The sequence below is a fragment of the Palaemon carinicauda genome, chromosome 9 (assembly GCF_036898095.1).
Source record: "Palaemon carinicauda isolate YSFRI2023 chromosome 9, ASM3689809v2, whole genome shotgun sequence".
Lineage (NCBI taxonomy): Eukaryota > Metazoa > Arthropoda > Malacostraca > Decapoda > Palaemonidae > Palaemon > Palaemon carinicauda.
In genome coordinates, this window is record NC_090733.1 from 157,756,920 (window position 1) to 157,774,419 (window position 17,500).

The 17,500-nt window shown below is 35.4% G+C and overlaps 2 protein-coding genes across 3 annotated transcripts in view; both read left to right on the top strand.

Moving 5' to 3' along the window:
* Nucleotides 1-10,334, top strand: part of LOC137647303 (uncharacterized) — a 76,124-nt gene extending 65,790 nt beyond the window's left edge. For both annotated transcript variants that reach the window (XM_068380696.1, XM_068380697.1), the window contains exons 3-4: nt 1,989-2,173; nt 6,722-10,334. In XM_068380696.1, the coding sequence (XP_068236797.1) occupies nt 1,989-2,173; nt 6,722-10,196 (3,660 nt within the window). In that variant the 3' untranslated portion in view covers nt 10,197-10,334. The remainder of the gene's footprint in view (nt 1-1,988; nt 2,174-6,721) is intronic.
* A 137-nt stretch (nt 10,335-10,471) lies between these two features.
* Nucleotides 10,472-14,462, top strand: LOC137647304 (uncharacterized). The gene is made up of 2 exons (XM_068380698.1): nt 10,472-10,937; nt 11,050-14,462. The coding sequence occupies exons 1-2, from the start codon at nt 10,783-10,785 to the stop codon at nt 13,901-13,903; spliced, it is 3,009 nt and encodes a 1,002-aa protein (XP_068236799.1). The 5' UTR covers nt 10,472-10,782; the 3' UTR covers nt 13,904-14,462.
* The last annotated feature ends 3,038 nt before the right edge of the window (nt 14,463-17,500 follow it).

Here is a 17,500-nt window from a genome sequence, read left to right on the forward strand (position 1 = left end):
ATGGACAGAGAAGAATCCGTAAAGAATAGGCTAGACTATTCGGTGTATGTGTAGGCAAATGGAGGATGAACCGTAACCAAAAAGTCAAAGGACCCCATACCTCTTTAGCGGTAGTATTTCAACGGGTACTACCGCTAAAGAAGGTATGGGGTCCTTTTACCACTTAATATGATAATTTTCAGCAAATATCATATGTGCGATTTATCATTTAAAGAAAATCTGGTTTACTCTGCCTTAACCATGAAAATATGATTCTGAAACAATGGGGAAATTCCATACTAGAACAGATATTGCACAGTAATATATAAGTAAAAGGTATAACCTGGTATTTTTCAATGTTGCATAGCTAAACATTTTAGAATAAAGAGTAGCCCTGCTTATACGTTTCGTCGGTTTCGCAGACCATAAAACGACGAACAAGATCATCTGTTACGCCGAGTCAGACCATGAAAGGAAGTGAGGCCGTAATCCTGGTCATAAATTGGTCACGCACATGATTAACCCTCGAAGGGCCAATGAGTAACATATTACTTGATGTGTTGCTCCCAACAACATATGGCTCAGGAAATTACACGAACTGCCGAAAGCCTCGCGGTTCTATGGGGTTTCAACACACCTATTATCTTAAAACTAAGACATTCCTTCTTAAGATTTTGTCCTTTCTAATTTTCGATGTATTTAATCACCATCTTTGAACGTCAAAAAAAATGATAAAATATTCTGTGACGATTCCATGAAATATCATAAAACAAGCAAATGGGAAGAGTCTATACAATTTGAATAGGGGGAAGAGGCTATACAATTTGAATAGGGTTAATTCAAAAGGCTAAAAATCCAAAAATTAAAGATTTCAATGAAAATTCGTTGTTTGTGTATATTTCAGTAAGATTTAGGAAAAAATAACTCGGAGTATGTATGATATAAAAATCTCCCCCACATGAAAGAGAGTGATTCTCTGGCTAAATATATAAAATTATAAATACATACAATATATTTCCGGTCATGCTTACTTCTCCCAGTCCCTAGGGTAGGGGGAGGGAGAGTAGTCATACCCTGGAGAGAGGAAGTCCGTATGGGTGTTTGAATATCTAAATATTCAGCCGTTATTTCTGATGGGTCGCGTACACTAGTAATGAATAAAAAGAATCATAAACAGAATTGTTTAGCCACTATTACTTTACTTGTAATAATCAATTTTGTATAGTATGAAATCTTTTTTAAGAATTCATTACTTATACATCACAGAAAGTTTTACCTTTCTACCAAGAAAATTTAAATCAACGATATCATAATCCCTATTTAAAATTGATTATGAAAACATATGAAAAAACATATGAGCATGAACTTTATATGCATATCAATGTGTGTTTATTTCGTTGCCGTAAATAATAAAGTCTCTCCTTCCAATGTACTGATCCAAGAGCAGCTTACTTTACCCGTCTTTATAATCATTTTATTTTCATGTGATGAAACTATCAAGTGAAAGTTGCATCTTATGAGAAAAGAAGAGAAAGTACGGTGTCAGCCTTAATTACATCTTTTCGACAGTAAAAAGTTATCCAATGAAAGCTAATTATTATTTAAGTTATTTGGAATTTATGCATATTCTAAATTTTGGGAATATTATATCATTTATGTTAAGGCTTAATGAAGTGTATTAAGATTAGAAAATCACTAATAAAATAATTTCATGTGGCGGTATGTATTTCTGTCTTGCAGCATGAATCAACTTTGCCTCTGAAATTCAAGTTCTACACTTAACAACATTAGCCATAATGTGTTTCCCATTTTATTACTTTTTTATTTATCCCATTAGTTTTAATTATGAAGTAGGCCTATTTCTATGCGACCAATTCATACGGTATATCTAGTACTTTATTTATTCGAAGATGAAGAAAACCTAACCGAGAAATAATTGAAATAATATCAGTTAATATCCTTCAATCAATATGAATATAATCATCTCCATTTTCTTCTCCCTCTTTCAGCTGGCTACGGGACAGCTAACGATTGGCAATGACGTGGAGCTGGTGCCTGCCATGGCCAATATGGCACAGATCACGAGCCTGGATGTTCAGTGCGAGAAATCTGGCATGACGGTAAATGTTGCGTTTTCGCAGCCATTCGACGGTATCATCTTCAGCAAAGGACACTTCTCTAACCCGGCTTGTCGGTGAGTACACCTTTACAATATGGAAGTCCTGGTCTTTTCGCAAATTCTTGGATGTCAAGATAAAATCTAAAAGTAACTGTGCAGAGATAAAAGATGATATCGTTTTCTCTAACATAATGTGAAAAAGATGAAAAAGACTATGCCTACCAATTGATATATGTGTATTACAGTTAAATATTTCACCATTTCATGTCGCAAATATAAGTTTAAAAGATAAAATAATAATCATAAATATAGCCTATTAGTATGATTTTAATATTTATTAAATCTAAAATGTTATTAATATTAAAACGTTATATAGCAAACTCCTAAATAAAACATAGAATCTTAGAACAGCTTCTTGTCCTAATTTCATATTCATATAATTTGCTTTAAATTATGTTTTCTGATTGCTTAAAACCTTATAGAATCTTTCTTCTTTAGAGTAGAGTACAACTTTGTTATAAAGTAAAGTTTCAACCTAACATGTAGTTTCTAGTAGAAAAAAAAAATCTATTGTTAAATCTTCTACTTTCTATCCTCTTTTATGACCCTTCTTCTTGAGGCACTGGTTGACACATCTACATTTCCTAAAAAAAATGACACCAACACAAGTTAATCATCATACGACAGAACGTACTCAAAACAACCAAAAACTTTCGAGACAAAATTTTTTTTTTCATACATGAAGCTAAATTTGCTTCTTTAAGGCAAGACAACATCACACGAAGACATGCAATTAAGACCAATGCCAATGCCTCAAACTATCCTTACTGCAGTAGTTACTTTTTTATATACTAAAATTCAAATCAATATTTACTAACCAAAGAATCATTAAATATTCATGTTATTTCAATACTAAAATTTAATCATACAAATTTCAGAAACATATAACTTAATACGAGTGAAGATACTGAATGTCATTAACTTCCTTATTAAAGATAAATTGAGCCTAATAAACACTTGAAGTAGAATGTCTAGCTTGCATAACGATTAACCTACTGATTGCTTAGTAGCAATGCTTTATATGTTTACTAACGGAATTATTTATACCAACTAACAACTACTTTTGCTTCAGATAGAGAACTAACAGGACTAACGACAACTTCGTTAACATAAGTAAGACAGCGGTTTTGTAGTAAAAGACATCTGAATTTGATAACACAGGAAAAGCAAAGAACTAATTTCTTTGATTTTACTTGAAAGTATATCATTCAATTGCTTACAGTATATTCTAGCACCGCTGGCATACGAAACAAAACTAAACACCAACTTGGAGGGGATAACTGAGTTTCAACAGTAATTTCTACTGTTATTAAATGCACAATGCTAATACCGGTACTAGTTTCGTTTTAGGTTTAATTATACTTCCTGCATTTAACAACAGAAAAATTACCATGAATCTCTAGTGAGTATTGACTTACAACCAACAGTCATACAGAGAAAAAAAATAATTAATTAAGAAAATTCCTTTTGTAATAATTTCTAAACAACAACGATCAATACATTAAGAAGTAAGATTTGCTTTGTCAAATACCTAAATTACCAAAACATTCTTTATAAAATTGGCTACTTCTTGACTGTATGCTGTACCTATTCATATATATAGTTATTAACGCAACCCGAGTAAGTAGTTGAAAAAATACTGTTCTCCATTTTAATAGTGCTATAATGGCTTATGATGTACTTTGATCATTATAAGCCCGTACATTTGAAAAAACAATTGTCATTCAGGATAAAAACATTCATGGAGCACCAGTTATTTGAATGCAAACTTACCCTGGTTATAATTAACAACAACCTGCAAATAAACATCTGGAGAATCTTTACATGAGATTATGAGAATGCAATTTAATTTCGTGAATTGATATTTGATATGATTAGTGTTACTCAAACAAAAGCTATTTCAGTAAATTTACAGGCTTGTATACGCTTTCTAAATAAGTGTATACAAATCTGTTGCACAAGATGACCCAAACTTTCAAGATGTTTGCAGATTAATCAAATATGCTTAAAAATAATAAAAACTAATATTATTGTAAATCCATGCAGTACTCCTCCAATGACAAGTGCTTTATATATATAAATATATATATATATATATATATATATATATATATATATATATATATATATATGTATATATATACATACATACATATATATATATATATATATATATATATATATATATATATATATATATATATATATATATATATATTAAATTACAAACATAAGTTATTATTCTGCAACTGACTTTGTAATAGTTATGAAATCTCTGAATGTAAAACAGCTATAACATTATCCCTCGGTATCAAGGACACTGAATCCTTCACAGATATAAAATCACTATAAAAATGTCAGTCCTATTTCTTTAAAGAAGTCTTGATTCTGAAAATGTCTACATCGTATTACGAAGATTTCATGAAACTGAGGGAAAATGTTCACTGTCAGATGTAAAAATTTCTGACAAATAATGTATTAACAAGATTATAGACCTAATTCAGTAGTTATAGTGTTTGGTTTCTGCTTTTATTAACTCTGGTAATGCCATTTGTATGTTGCAGGGGAACAGACTGAACACCTTTGGAATAATCATATTTTCAAATTAAAAGAAAAAAAAGTTTTTCGCTTTGCTTGGTGTATCCAAGTCATAGAGTTATCTAAAATTCTTTAAAGCATTATTCTTAGGTTGGTTACACAAACAACAACTACTTGATAAAAAAGGTTCGTCTGTTTCACTGTAATAAAATGCTAGTTAATGTATTTTAGAAGCCGATTAATTACAAAAAAATGATATTTTGTATCAAAGTGTAGTAAAAAATAACTTCAATGGTGCCATTCCTATCAGTATGTATGCTTTACGATGTATATAACAAGTGATGGCTGTGTTAAGTAGGCTTCAGTGTACTTTTATTCTAAGTTCATTAGATTTTACTACATTACTACATTTACTACATTTTCAGTTCATTTAACCGTAAATTATTGTTGAATACTTTTAAAAACGTGACAGGTAATGAATGAGGTCTGGTGATGTTTCACTTTGATCAGTAAGAGTAAATTAATGATGCCAATACTTAAGCAAAACCCTAATTGTCATTAAAATAAAACTGTGCATGTAAAGTCTTTATCATCATAAAACCACTAGAACGGATAACATATTTTATATTTTTAAACTTAGCTACACCATAAAATACCTTTCACGCATCAAGTTCTGACAGCATCAGTCAGAGAACAATTACTACATCTTACTGATGAAAGAAAAGGATTTGAAAACGTATTGCTCGTTCTCAAATATATTTGACCACTTTTTTCATTGGTGATGGAGGCTAACACTTTTCCCCTTTTCCACATAATTTTTACTTGGTTGTACTTTGTGGTTAATCTCCTGATACATCTTTTGAGTTATATCTAATTTCGCATATGAAATTAGGAGGCACGAATCATATACAGGATTTACCAAACTAATCAAATCACTATGAATTCTTTACCAATAATTCATTTTCACCTGAATATTTCCAAACATGTATGCAATGCTTTTAAATAATTTCCACTTCTGTATAGACTTATCATCACATACTGTATGTGTAACGTTCAGTAAACCTGTGGATTTGAAGGTTATTAATTCTCATCAGACAAGCTAGACTGAAAAGGTTTTCATTATAGGTTTAAACAACATAACCTGCACCCATAAATTAATAATAGTTAACAATTCCATTTTAAATGAGCATAAACTATGCTCATTATAAATAAATTTTGGTAAAATACTTAAATGTTTTTACCATTCTTTTTCTTTTAAAAAAACTAGAAATATTTTGCCCAAGATCACAATATGAAATAAAGGCAAATAATGTAAATATAAGTTACAGCAGAAAATGGAATTGATAACTAACAAACTCAACAAACCTCCTTTCTTTCATTCTAACTAAAACATAAATAATAATTTTCTACCAGTTTTCTTAAAAACATTGAACAAGTAACCCAGTGAGAGACTTTAAACGGTTAAAAATGCTGTAATTAGATCAATGTAAAACTATACGTGTAGACTAAAGCTTTTGTAAACCTTCCTCATAAACTTATTATTAAAAACCTCTTTACCTAAGCATTAAGTGTTATCTTAAATACCTGGATCACAAAAAAATACTAAACCCTGGATGAAGTTATGAAGTTGTACCCTCATCCTTAAGGGTTATCGAGACTAACGGTCTCTCAAGTGTTACTTGGTCGATATCCTACACATCACCTGGTTCTACAAATACTTGCAGGAGTGGCATAACTTATATGGTGGTTCAGATAAGAAAATATATATTTTATAAGAGCAGCACGGTCTTTTATTACAGGAGTGGTGTGTTTGCTAATTATGCTTTTTGTCATGAAACATTTCACACTTCCTTATTTCATTTTTCGGGACTAGTGCATTTCTTCCGTTACTCTTCTTACCTTCCGATACTTGGGTCTCTGTCATTTATTTTTCCTTCTTCATTTCCTTTAGCCTTCTAATATATTAGTGTTTTCCGATGTATGATCTAGTTTTTCTACTGACATGACATGACTGATCCATGTCAGGTACTTGGATGCAAACTCAGGCCGATCGAGTTACACATTATACATCCCAAGTGAAGGCTGTGGATCTGTAATGTCGCAAGATGGCAGTGTCAGCCCCGATAAGAAGAAAAGGGTCTCCCAAACAAGAATTGTCAACACCATCATTGTACAAAACGACCCTACCATACAAGAAATCTGGGATGTTGCTCGCACTATAAAATGTGACTGGGTTGATAATTTTGTTAAATCTGTTGCATTTAGTCCTTTTACTGTTGGAATGTTAGACGCACAAGAAGTTGCCTTTCAAGGAGATAGTCCAATAGAATGTTGGATGGATCTGAAGCAAGGGGAATATCCAAACACTCAAGACGTAGACTCTGTTGTGAAAATTGGAGAGACTTTGTCTCTTATGGTTTATGCAAGAGACAATGGTGGAATGTACGATGTGAGCGTTAAAGACTGTTATGCATATGGAGGTCCAGACTATGACAATCCTAATGTACCACAGATTCAGCTGACTGACTCCCAGGGCTGTGTACTGAAGGACAAACTCATCAGTTCATTCTACACTTCACGGGAGCGAGACGCCAAGGGGGAAGTTATTGTTACTTATGCTTATGTTAAGGCTTTTAAGTTTCCTGATGTTATGGATGTGTTTATGTCATGTAATATTGAAGTGTGTAAGGGTGACTGTGATAACCTATGTGGTTCAACAACGACAGAAGGCCCTTTCAGATCAGGTAGTACTTTATTTGGAGAACCTATTACAACTTTAAGTCCAAGTACAACACCTTTATGTTACCCAGGATCTAATGATCCACGTTGCCAGAGACCAACAGTTCCCCGCTCTACTACCCCAAAATCGCCAACATGTGAATTAGGTTCTAATGACCCTAACTGCCAAATCAACTTCCCTCAACAAGCCCGTCCCTCTACCTTTATTTGTGGTTTTGGTAGTAAAGATCCACGCTGTGCCCCAACAACAGCAGCTCCTAAAACAGGCAAAGAACTTCATAGTCAGCCTGCTCCTCAACAAACATTTGGTACTAGCCGCTTACCCACATCCTTTACATCACCTCCGCCATCTTCTGTAACTCCATTCATTTGTACACCAGGTTCTCTTGACCCCCGTTGCCCCCAGCCTACTACACTTTCACCACCAATATGCTTTGCAGGTTCAACTGACCCCAGGTGTCCTAAGCCTACTACACCCTTTTCTATTCAGTGTTTCCCTGGTTCGACTGATCCTCTATGCCCACAACTTACATCAACACCATTTACATGTACACCTGGGTCAAATGACCCACGCTGCCCTAAACCTACCACTCCTCTCCCAAAATGTTTCCTTGGTTCTACTGACCCAAGATGTCCTAAATTGACAACTGCCACAGCTACTCCTAGCTGCTTCCCAGGATCGACTGACCCTAAGTGTCCAAAACCCACAACCCCTTCCTCTCCTCGGTGTTTTTCAGGTTCTACTGATCCTAGATGTCCTAAACCTACAACAACAGCTCCCCCTAACTGCTTCCCAGGTTCTAGTGATCCTAGATGTCCAAAGCCTACTACCCAACCTCCTCCACGCTGTTTTCCTGGTTCCACAGACTCAAGATGTCCAAAACCTACCACAACACTTTCTCCACCAAACTGTTTCCCTGGATCTGGAGATCCTAGATGTCCAAAGCCTACCACCCTTGCTCCTCCCAGCTGTTTTCCTGGTTCCACAGATCCAAGATGTCCAAAAACTACCACAACACCTTCTCCACCAAACTGTTTCCCGGGATCAAGAGATCCTAGATGTCCAAAACCTACTACAACACAGTCTCCACCAAACTGTTTCCCAGGATCAAGAGATTCTAGATGTCCAAAACCTACCACAACACCATCTCCACCTAAATGTTTCCCAGGATCAAGAGATCCTGCATGCCCAAAGCCTACAACTGTGCCTTCTATTCCTCGCTGCTTCCCTGGTTCTAGCAATCCAAGGTGCCCAAAGCCTACTACACAACCTCCCCCACGATGCTTCCCTGGTTCTAGCGATCCAAGGTGCCCAAAGCCTACTACACAACCTCCCCCACGATGCTTCCCTGGTTCTAGCGATCCAAGGTGCCCTAACCCTACAACACAATCTCCCCCACAATGCTTCCCTGGTTCTAGCGATCCAAGGTGCTCAAAGCCTACAACACAATCTCCCCCACGATGCTTCCCTGGTTCTAGCGATCCAAGGTGTCCAAAGCCTACAACACAATCTCCCGCACAATGCTTCCCTGGTTCAACAGACCCAAGGTGCCCAAAACCAACAACACTAGCCCCAACTACACCAGCTACCCCACAGTGCTTCCCTGGCTCTAATGATCCTAGATGTTTAAGTTCAACATCACTAAGATGTTCCTTTGGGTCTAAGGATCCTAATTGCTTTCAACCCACAACTCTTGCCCCACCTAACTGTTTCCCTGGTAGCAAAGACCCTAGATGCCCTAAACCTACAACCTTCCGCCCAATTACAACACCAAGGGCTGTTTGCTTAGCTGGATCTAAAGATCCTCGTTGTATACAAGAATTCTCTGGAGCAAAGGCTATACCTACAAAAGTCTCAACAGTTGCACCTACTTTTAAACCAAGGCCAACTCCTACACCAACACCAAGGCCACCTCAAATTTCAACAACTCCAAGACCACTTCAAATTTCAACAACACCAAGACCACCTCAAATTTCAACTTTTAGACCCATTCAAAAACAGTCACCAAAACCCACAACACTAGCACCTCCACGAGTCACTCTTAAACCAAGACCAATACCAACTACCACTTCTCCAATTCGTGAAGGATTTGCATTATTCCCAGTAACTCAAACTACACCTCGTCCTACAACACAACGTTCCTTTTCATCTCGAGCACCAACTCCTTTAATAACAACTTCACGGCCAAAACCTACCATTCCTTCACCATCGTTGAAACCCAAACAAACTCCATCACCTAAGCCAAACCGTGGAAAGCAATTAGGGTCAGGTGCTCCACAGCCCAAACCAGAACCAAGCGGAAAAGAATGGGAAGGTGAATCTCGTTATCATGCTTTCCACAATTATCACTTTCAAAGAGGTGATGGCCGTCGAGGTCGCACTTTTGGAGCTCGAATTACAAGAGACGCAGACCTATCACAAGATTCGCTGTCCAAGAAAACCTCTACAGGTAAACGGCCTCTGGAAGCAAAAGTGCCAATAAGATTAAGCCGTTCTTTATATGTTATTGCTCCAAGTGACATCCCTGTTTCTGGAAACTTAGAACATCTGGAAATTGGAGTACCTAAGGCTGAAGCACAAACATCCATTGATCCTATATACAGTGACCCTTTAGGAACAGTGTGTTTCCCAATGGCAATATTTACAGCCTCAATGCTTGGATTCCTTTTCCTTCTCCTCCTTTCCTCAACAGCAGCCCTCGTCTTGTATATTCGTCAGAGAAAACCTTGTAAAGGCGAACATACCTGGCACGAACATTAACAGCAAAGTTCTTGCACAATACCACTGAAAGAACGATACTAATTAGTTATTGATAAGTGTGAAACTATTGTCATGTATGGAAATTTATTTCTGAAATTTCAATTCTTGCAAATACATACATATATATATATATATATATATATATATATATATATATATATATATATATATATATATATATATATATATATATATATATAACAAACAGACACGGCTTTCCATTTAATGTTTTAGCCTATATGTGACAGAAAAAAACATTAAATGCAATGACTTGATAGTGTCATATGAAGTATAAAATCTTACTAGTCCAAATATTATGTAAGATACTGGTGTGAAGATTTATAGTTATTAGTAGCTTTTAGAAGATTATTGTCAGTAGAATTTTGTTTGCATAATCATTATGTATGTTGAGCTAAGGATACCCTGGTGGTAACTGAATTATTGTGAGTTTCATAGGGGAAGAAAATATTTAGCTACATGTGTATGTACATCTATAGGATTACTTATATGTTTTGTTATCACAGTCTTTCTTGCCCATATTCATTGCTTTTTATATGATTTCTAATTATCTTTAGACTTTAACATAATGCATAAGCATTACATACATCTTCAGCATTTGTGCTTTGTCCGTATGACTGTTGGTGATACACACTATGAGACTGCTGATACATCTGACGGACTCCAGACTTTATTGGTGACGTTTCTTCTTACATTTTTTTCATGTCATAATTCATCTAACAGGTAAGTTGAAAATTTTTAATGAAAATAATTGTGAAATAAATGTTGTTAGTGAATGGTAATAAATTATATTAATAACTTCAATAGTAGATGCTGACGCTTTTTCCCTATGCAGCTATGTTCGTGCAAACTCCGGTCAGGGAACATACACCTTCATTATACCTATGATGGGATGTGGAACTCGTACTTTTGACAATGATGATGGCAGTACCGGATTTGAAAATATGATTATGATTCAACACGAAGAAATTGTACAAGAGATCTGGGATACAGCACGAAAGATAACTTGCAACTGGTCAAGTAGGATGGAAAAACTTATCACCTTTCGCCCTTTTGCTGTGGATATGTTACCAGCTAAAAATGTTCAATATTCTGGTGATGATGTAATGTGTTGGATGGATATCAAACTTGGAAAAGGCCCATTTTCAAATACTGTTGATGGTATTGTTAAAATAGGAGATGAATTGACAATTGTTATTTACTCGAAAGACGGAAGTTCTGAATTCGATATGCTAGTTAAAAACTGCATGGCATATGATTCAGAGGACCTAGAGGATGAACGAACAACAAGAATTCAGCTTAGTGATGATCGTGGTTGCCTATTAAAGCCTAAATTGATGAGCTACTTTTTTCGAACTAAAGACACTGGAACTACTGGGGCAGATATTATTGCATATGCATCATTGTTTGCTTTCAAATTTCCAGATAAAATGGATGTATATCTATCCTGTGAAGTAGAACTTTGCAAAGGAGGCTGCAGTGATGTATGTGATAACCCTGAATTTCCAACAAATCAAATTTCAAGATTCATTAGTTCTTCAACTTCTACAACAACAACCAGACCTCCTCCAATAATCAATCCATGTGTTACCCAGCCGGGATTACCACAGTGTTGCAGGAGAAATCCCACTCATCCTTCTTGTACTGATCCATGCATCAAAAATCCAGGGCTTCCTGAATGCTGTGCAAAAAATCCTAATACACCCCAATGCACTAAAGAGACTTCTACGATCCTTCCTAAACTTAATCCATGCCTTTTAGACCCCACTTCCAGAGAATGCTGCATTAAAAATCCAAATTCATTACTCTGTAGAACAACAGTAATACCAACCACAACTACTAGACCAACCACTACAACCAAGCCTAACCCCTGCTTTTTCAATCCAGCATCACGAGAGTGTTGTGCTATCAATCCAAACTCAATTTCATGCAGAACAACTCAGATTACAACTACTACAACTGCTTTCACTACTCAACCTAGCCTCTGTACTGTTAATCCTAATTCTCCAATGTGTAAGCAAACCTCAACAACAACATTCGACCCTTGTCTACAGGATCCCACGTCTAGGGATTGTTGTTCAGTAAATCCAAGTGCACCGCAGTGCATCAGAACGATTAAGCCAGCCACTACCACAACTTTGACCACTACCAGTTCACGCATTGATCCTTGTATTTTGAATCCAAGATCTCCTCAATGTTGCATCAGGAACCCTAGCTCTATATTCTGTACCACTACTACAACCGCTCGTCCAGAGCCTTGTGATATTAATCCTTTTTTGCTAAAATGTTGTACAAGAAATCCCAATTTACCTCATTGTGCTAATGAACGAAAAACTACCATAAGAACAAGCACAACAACTCGCACTACGACTAGACCAACAACCACCAGCACTACTACTAGACCAACAACCACCCGCACTACTACTAGACCAACAACCACTCGCACTACTTCTAGACCAACAACCACAACCAGAAGTCCTGACCCATGTGACTTGAGTCCCAGCTCCGTGATTTGTTGCGCCAGAAAGCCATTTTCCCCAGAATGCATAATTAAAACAACTACACCTCAATCAAACCCCTGTGATTTGAATCCTCGGTCTCCTCAATGTTGTTCCATAAACCCTCGTTCCCCACTCTGCATTAAAACAACACCATCTACTCCTAGGCCTAGCCCATGTGACTTGAATCCCAGATCTCCTCAGTGCTGCACAATAAACCCATGGTCTCCAATGTGTACTACAGTAACTTCCACGACAAGCACCACTACTAGAAGTGTAACTACCACAAGACGACCCTCTACTAGAATCACTTCCACAGAAAGACCCACTACCAGAATCAGTTCTACAGAAAGACCCACTACTAAAAGAATTATTACTACTAGACGTCCCACTACAACTTTTACTTCTACATCACAACCTTCAACAACACAATTCACCACAAGAAAAACAACCACAGGGCGACCAACAACAAAAATTAGTACAACTACACAACGAATTGACCCATGTGATCTAAATCCTGGTTCTAATCAGTGCTGCATTAAAAATCCTACACATCCAGAGTGTGTCCAATCCACTTCCCAGCGTATTACTGCTACTACTAAGAGACCAGATCCATGCACCGACAGTCCTGGATCACCTGCATGTTGTGCATTAAACCCTAGCAATCCTCGATGCTTAAAGGAGACACCCTGTACGGGACCTAATGATACACGCCCCAAGTGCATAGCTACTACTGCTACAACCCAAAGAACAACACCAAATCTTGAGTTCCATGCTTTCCACAGATGGCACAGTGGTCCAACTACCAGCCAACGAAGACGGCGCCCTCCTTATGGTACTCGTTTAAGTTCTGATGTACTTGCAGAGCTAAGCAATATTCCTAGACGCCGTAGAGATATTGCACTTCCTCCTCCTCCTCCTCCTCCACCTCGAAATGTTGTATCTATGGTGAAAGGCTTTCGTGTTGTAGGTGCTAATGACTTAACTTTTCAGGCAGTGTCACTCGTTCCACATGCTGCTGTAGCTGTAGACAGTGTGTGTGTCCCAACAGCCACGTTTGCAGTTAGCCTTTTAATGCTGTCCATATTGTTAATAACTGCAGTTCTTACAGCAACTTTCAGCTGTCTTAGGCTTAGAAGCTTATCTCCTTCTAAGGCTGTAGAAGCAAAAAACCCTTATTACAAACAGTAAAAACTATCTGGCCTTTTCCTCATCTGACTAATATGACCCTAAGGCTGCTGGATCCAGCTGGGAAATGTTGGTCAGCGCTCAAGGTGACTGTCCCCCTGCAGGGCTAATGCTGGCACTGCCTTTGCAGGGGAGAGGAACCCCTAATGTCCTGTGCAGGCCGCAGGGCTAACCCGCAGCCTGCGGTTTATGTTGTGCCATTGTCCTCAACGCCACCTATTATCTTATGTACTTGCTTTACGATTTTGAAATTGTACTTAGAAAATGTGATATTCAATTGTTAATTCTTGTTTCTTTGCACTTCTCTTTTTCGCTGCATACAAAATAATATTTCTTCCCTGTATGTCCTCTATTAGCATTAGCATTTAAATATCTTTTCCTGTTAGCTCTGCTTACTAGAGAAGACACTGTGTCTTTGACAGAGATCCTAACGGCAGCCATGACAGCGTTCAAATTTGTTACCTGTTTGGTTTTGTCTCCTAAAACTGCCTGTACAATAAATGCCATAATAGCTTTTGTAAATTACGATATTAAAACAGAATACTCGAATTAAGTGTTTTAAGTATAAATCCTTATAAACCACTTCTGAAACTAATCTATTTTTATTCCTGAGACTGGATAATCGACCAAGTAACTCTAAAATACCATATGGGTATAATGAAATAAGTAAAATCTGTCATAGACTTTTAAGATGAACAACTCATTAAAAATTACAAAGATAAACATGGTTACATAGTATCTGTCTATACAATCAATCATCTACTCAGCTAGCTATTATTCTTAAATACTTTATTCCTGTTACTAATGTGGATTAAGTTGGCATTTCACGAGATGATGAAAGACGATTAATGTAACCCTGTTTATTAGTACCTAAATAAATTCTGCACGTATCTAAATTATAAACAAAATATTGTTTAATACAGAAAGAATAAAAAATTATAAAACAATCTATTCTAATTCATACATGTTCAGGTGAAACCACTACCTTAAAAAGAGCACCTTAAACGAAAGAAACAATGCTGAAATAATCATAAATATTACTGTAATATGAACACTCACGTGGGCTCAAGCTGGATTTCAAATATTCATTATAAATTGCTACATCTTCCTTCCACTGCAAGTTTTGACTGGATTTAAGGAGTCGAAAGGAATTCTGCAGGTAAGTCATTGGTAAGTTAATTAAATATATTCTGGGTTAATTTTTAGTCTGATATCATTACATAAAATCTACACACGAATTGTAAAGACAAGGTTTGCCTTACTTTTACGTTTGCATTCAGTATTAATGTGTTCTCACAACAAGGATGGCAAAAAAAAATTAACGGTCGCAATCAAACACCAAATTCATATCAATCTACTTTATCACGGATATATCCCTTATGAAGTAAATTTTATCGAATATATATATATATATATATATATATATATATATATATATATATATATATACATATATATTGTATAAAACCCGTAAAAAGCGTCGGCTAGATATTTAAATAGATATGCCCGCAAAGCCCACCCCCTTCTCACCAGGGTATAATTACTCCCTCTCGCTCATAACCGAGAGACGGGGAAAGACCAAATAGTTTCACGCCTGGCAATGCCACTGTGCGTGACCTGAAACACACACACACACACACACACACACACACACACACACACACACACATATATATATATACACATATATGTACATATATATATACATACATACATATATATACAGACATAAAGTACATACACACATATGTATATATATATATATATATATATATATATATATATATATATATATATATATATATATATATATATATATATGTGTGTGTGTGTGTGTGTGTGTGTGTGTATATATATATAGCCTGACATGTTTTTTATTATATAGGGGAGGTGTGCGTGTATAAGGACAGCACATTCATAACAGCATAAACAGCCAATTCGTATGAATATTATACGATAAAATTATGTTACGGAGACAAGGACAACATCAGTTTAACGCGCCAAGCTCATTACAAATTTTCCTATTTTTAGTGACATTCTATAAATTGATGCAGGTTTTCCTTTCGTTTTTTTTTTTTTATTATTTTGCTATTAGGAATACTTAAATGATTAACAAAATCGGTACATAATCTAAATTTAGATTTAAATACTTAACTCTTTACTATCACTTTCAGAAACTATCCGTTAAAACTGATATTAAATTTCAAAAATACCACACACTAAAAACTAAATGATGATATACCAAGGGTTACTCACTGAGAAATAGTTCATGGAAATACCAGCATCGTATATAAGATTAAGCCAATACTTCTTAAATTGCCTTAAGAACATTCTTTTTTAATAAAATTCAAAGTCAACGTATCGCAAATAGTTTATAACGCGATATGCGAGATTTGACTATGGTTAATACTGAGAAAAAATAATTATACCTACATTCAATATATATATATATATATATATATATATATATATATATATATATATATATATATATATATATATATATGTGTGTGTATATATATATGTGTGTATATATATATGTATATATATATATATGTATATATATATATATATATATATATATATATATATATATATATATATATATATATATATATATATATATATATATATATATATTGGGGGGCGGGATAAGAGAATTTAATATGAAACTATTTCTAAGCATACAAAGTAATAGTTATCATTCTTTTGCAACAAACACAGTATATGGTATCTTTTGATTTTGAAAAGAGTCGTCAATTATTATGCCTAAGTTGTCGTCAATGAGACACATGAACGAAACAGTCATGCAATAGAGGGCATCCGGATCCGGATTAAGGTATGCTTCGCTCGCTCATGCCTATGCGTAATTCCGCTGCAGTCATATATTTTCATGTAGAAGATGAAAATTTTAATAAAAAAAGCATTACTGCTTTAATAACTTATTACCTGAATATAGTTTACATCGCTAAGAATTTAATATAGTTTCTTTTAAATGTAAAACTGTATTCTGGATATTCACATTAATCAAATGGTAAAGAGGTATAATAGCTTGACAGTCCGTTGTGATTTCTTGTATCAAAAAAAGAAAATAAAAAAAAAGCTTTGTTGTAATGTTGTTCAAAACTTCAAGCACAGAATAGCGCTTACTACAGAGTTAAGGAAAATTCAGAAAATATTACTTCATGAGTGCTTGTTTACTGTGTGTATTTCAGTCAGAACATTAATTTAAATCTTATGAGGCTTTTACTATACGAGTAAATCATTTACTATGTAGTCTGAAGATTATGAATAAGGAATTACCAGAAAAAATTACCGGAAGTAGAAAGACCAGTTCATGTTAAATAACGCTAGTTAATACCTGAACAAATAAATTTGGTTGAGCCAAACTTTCTAAGACGAAAGACCATGGAGCATTAAGTCTCGCTTTCATTTAAATTACCAAAATCAGATATCATATTTATGGAGACAAGACGAAAGTAGAGGAGCACAAGAGATAACTTACAAGAAGTTCTTACTAAATAAGGAGGCAGTCAACAACTTGCTGGGTGAGGAAACAATATTACAGTGTTTGAATGGAGACCAACGCTTGATGAATTA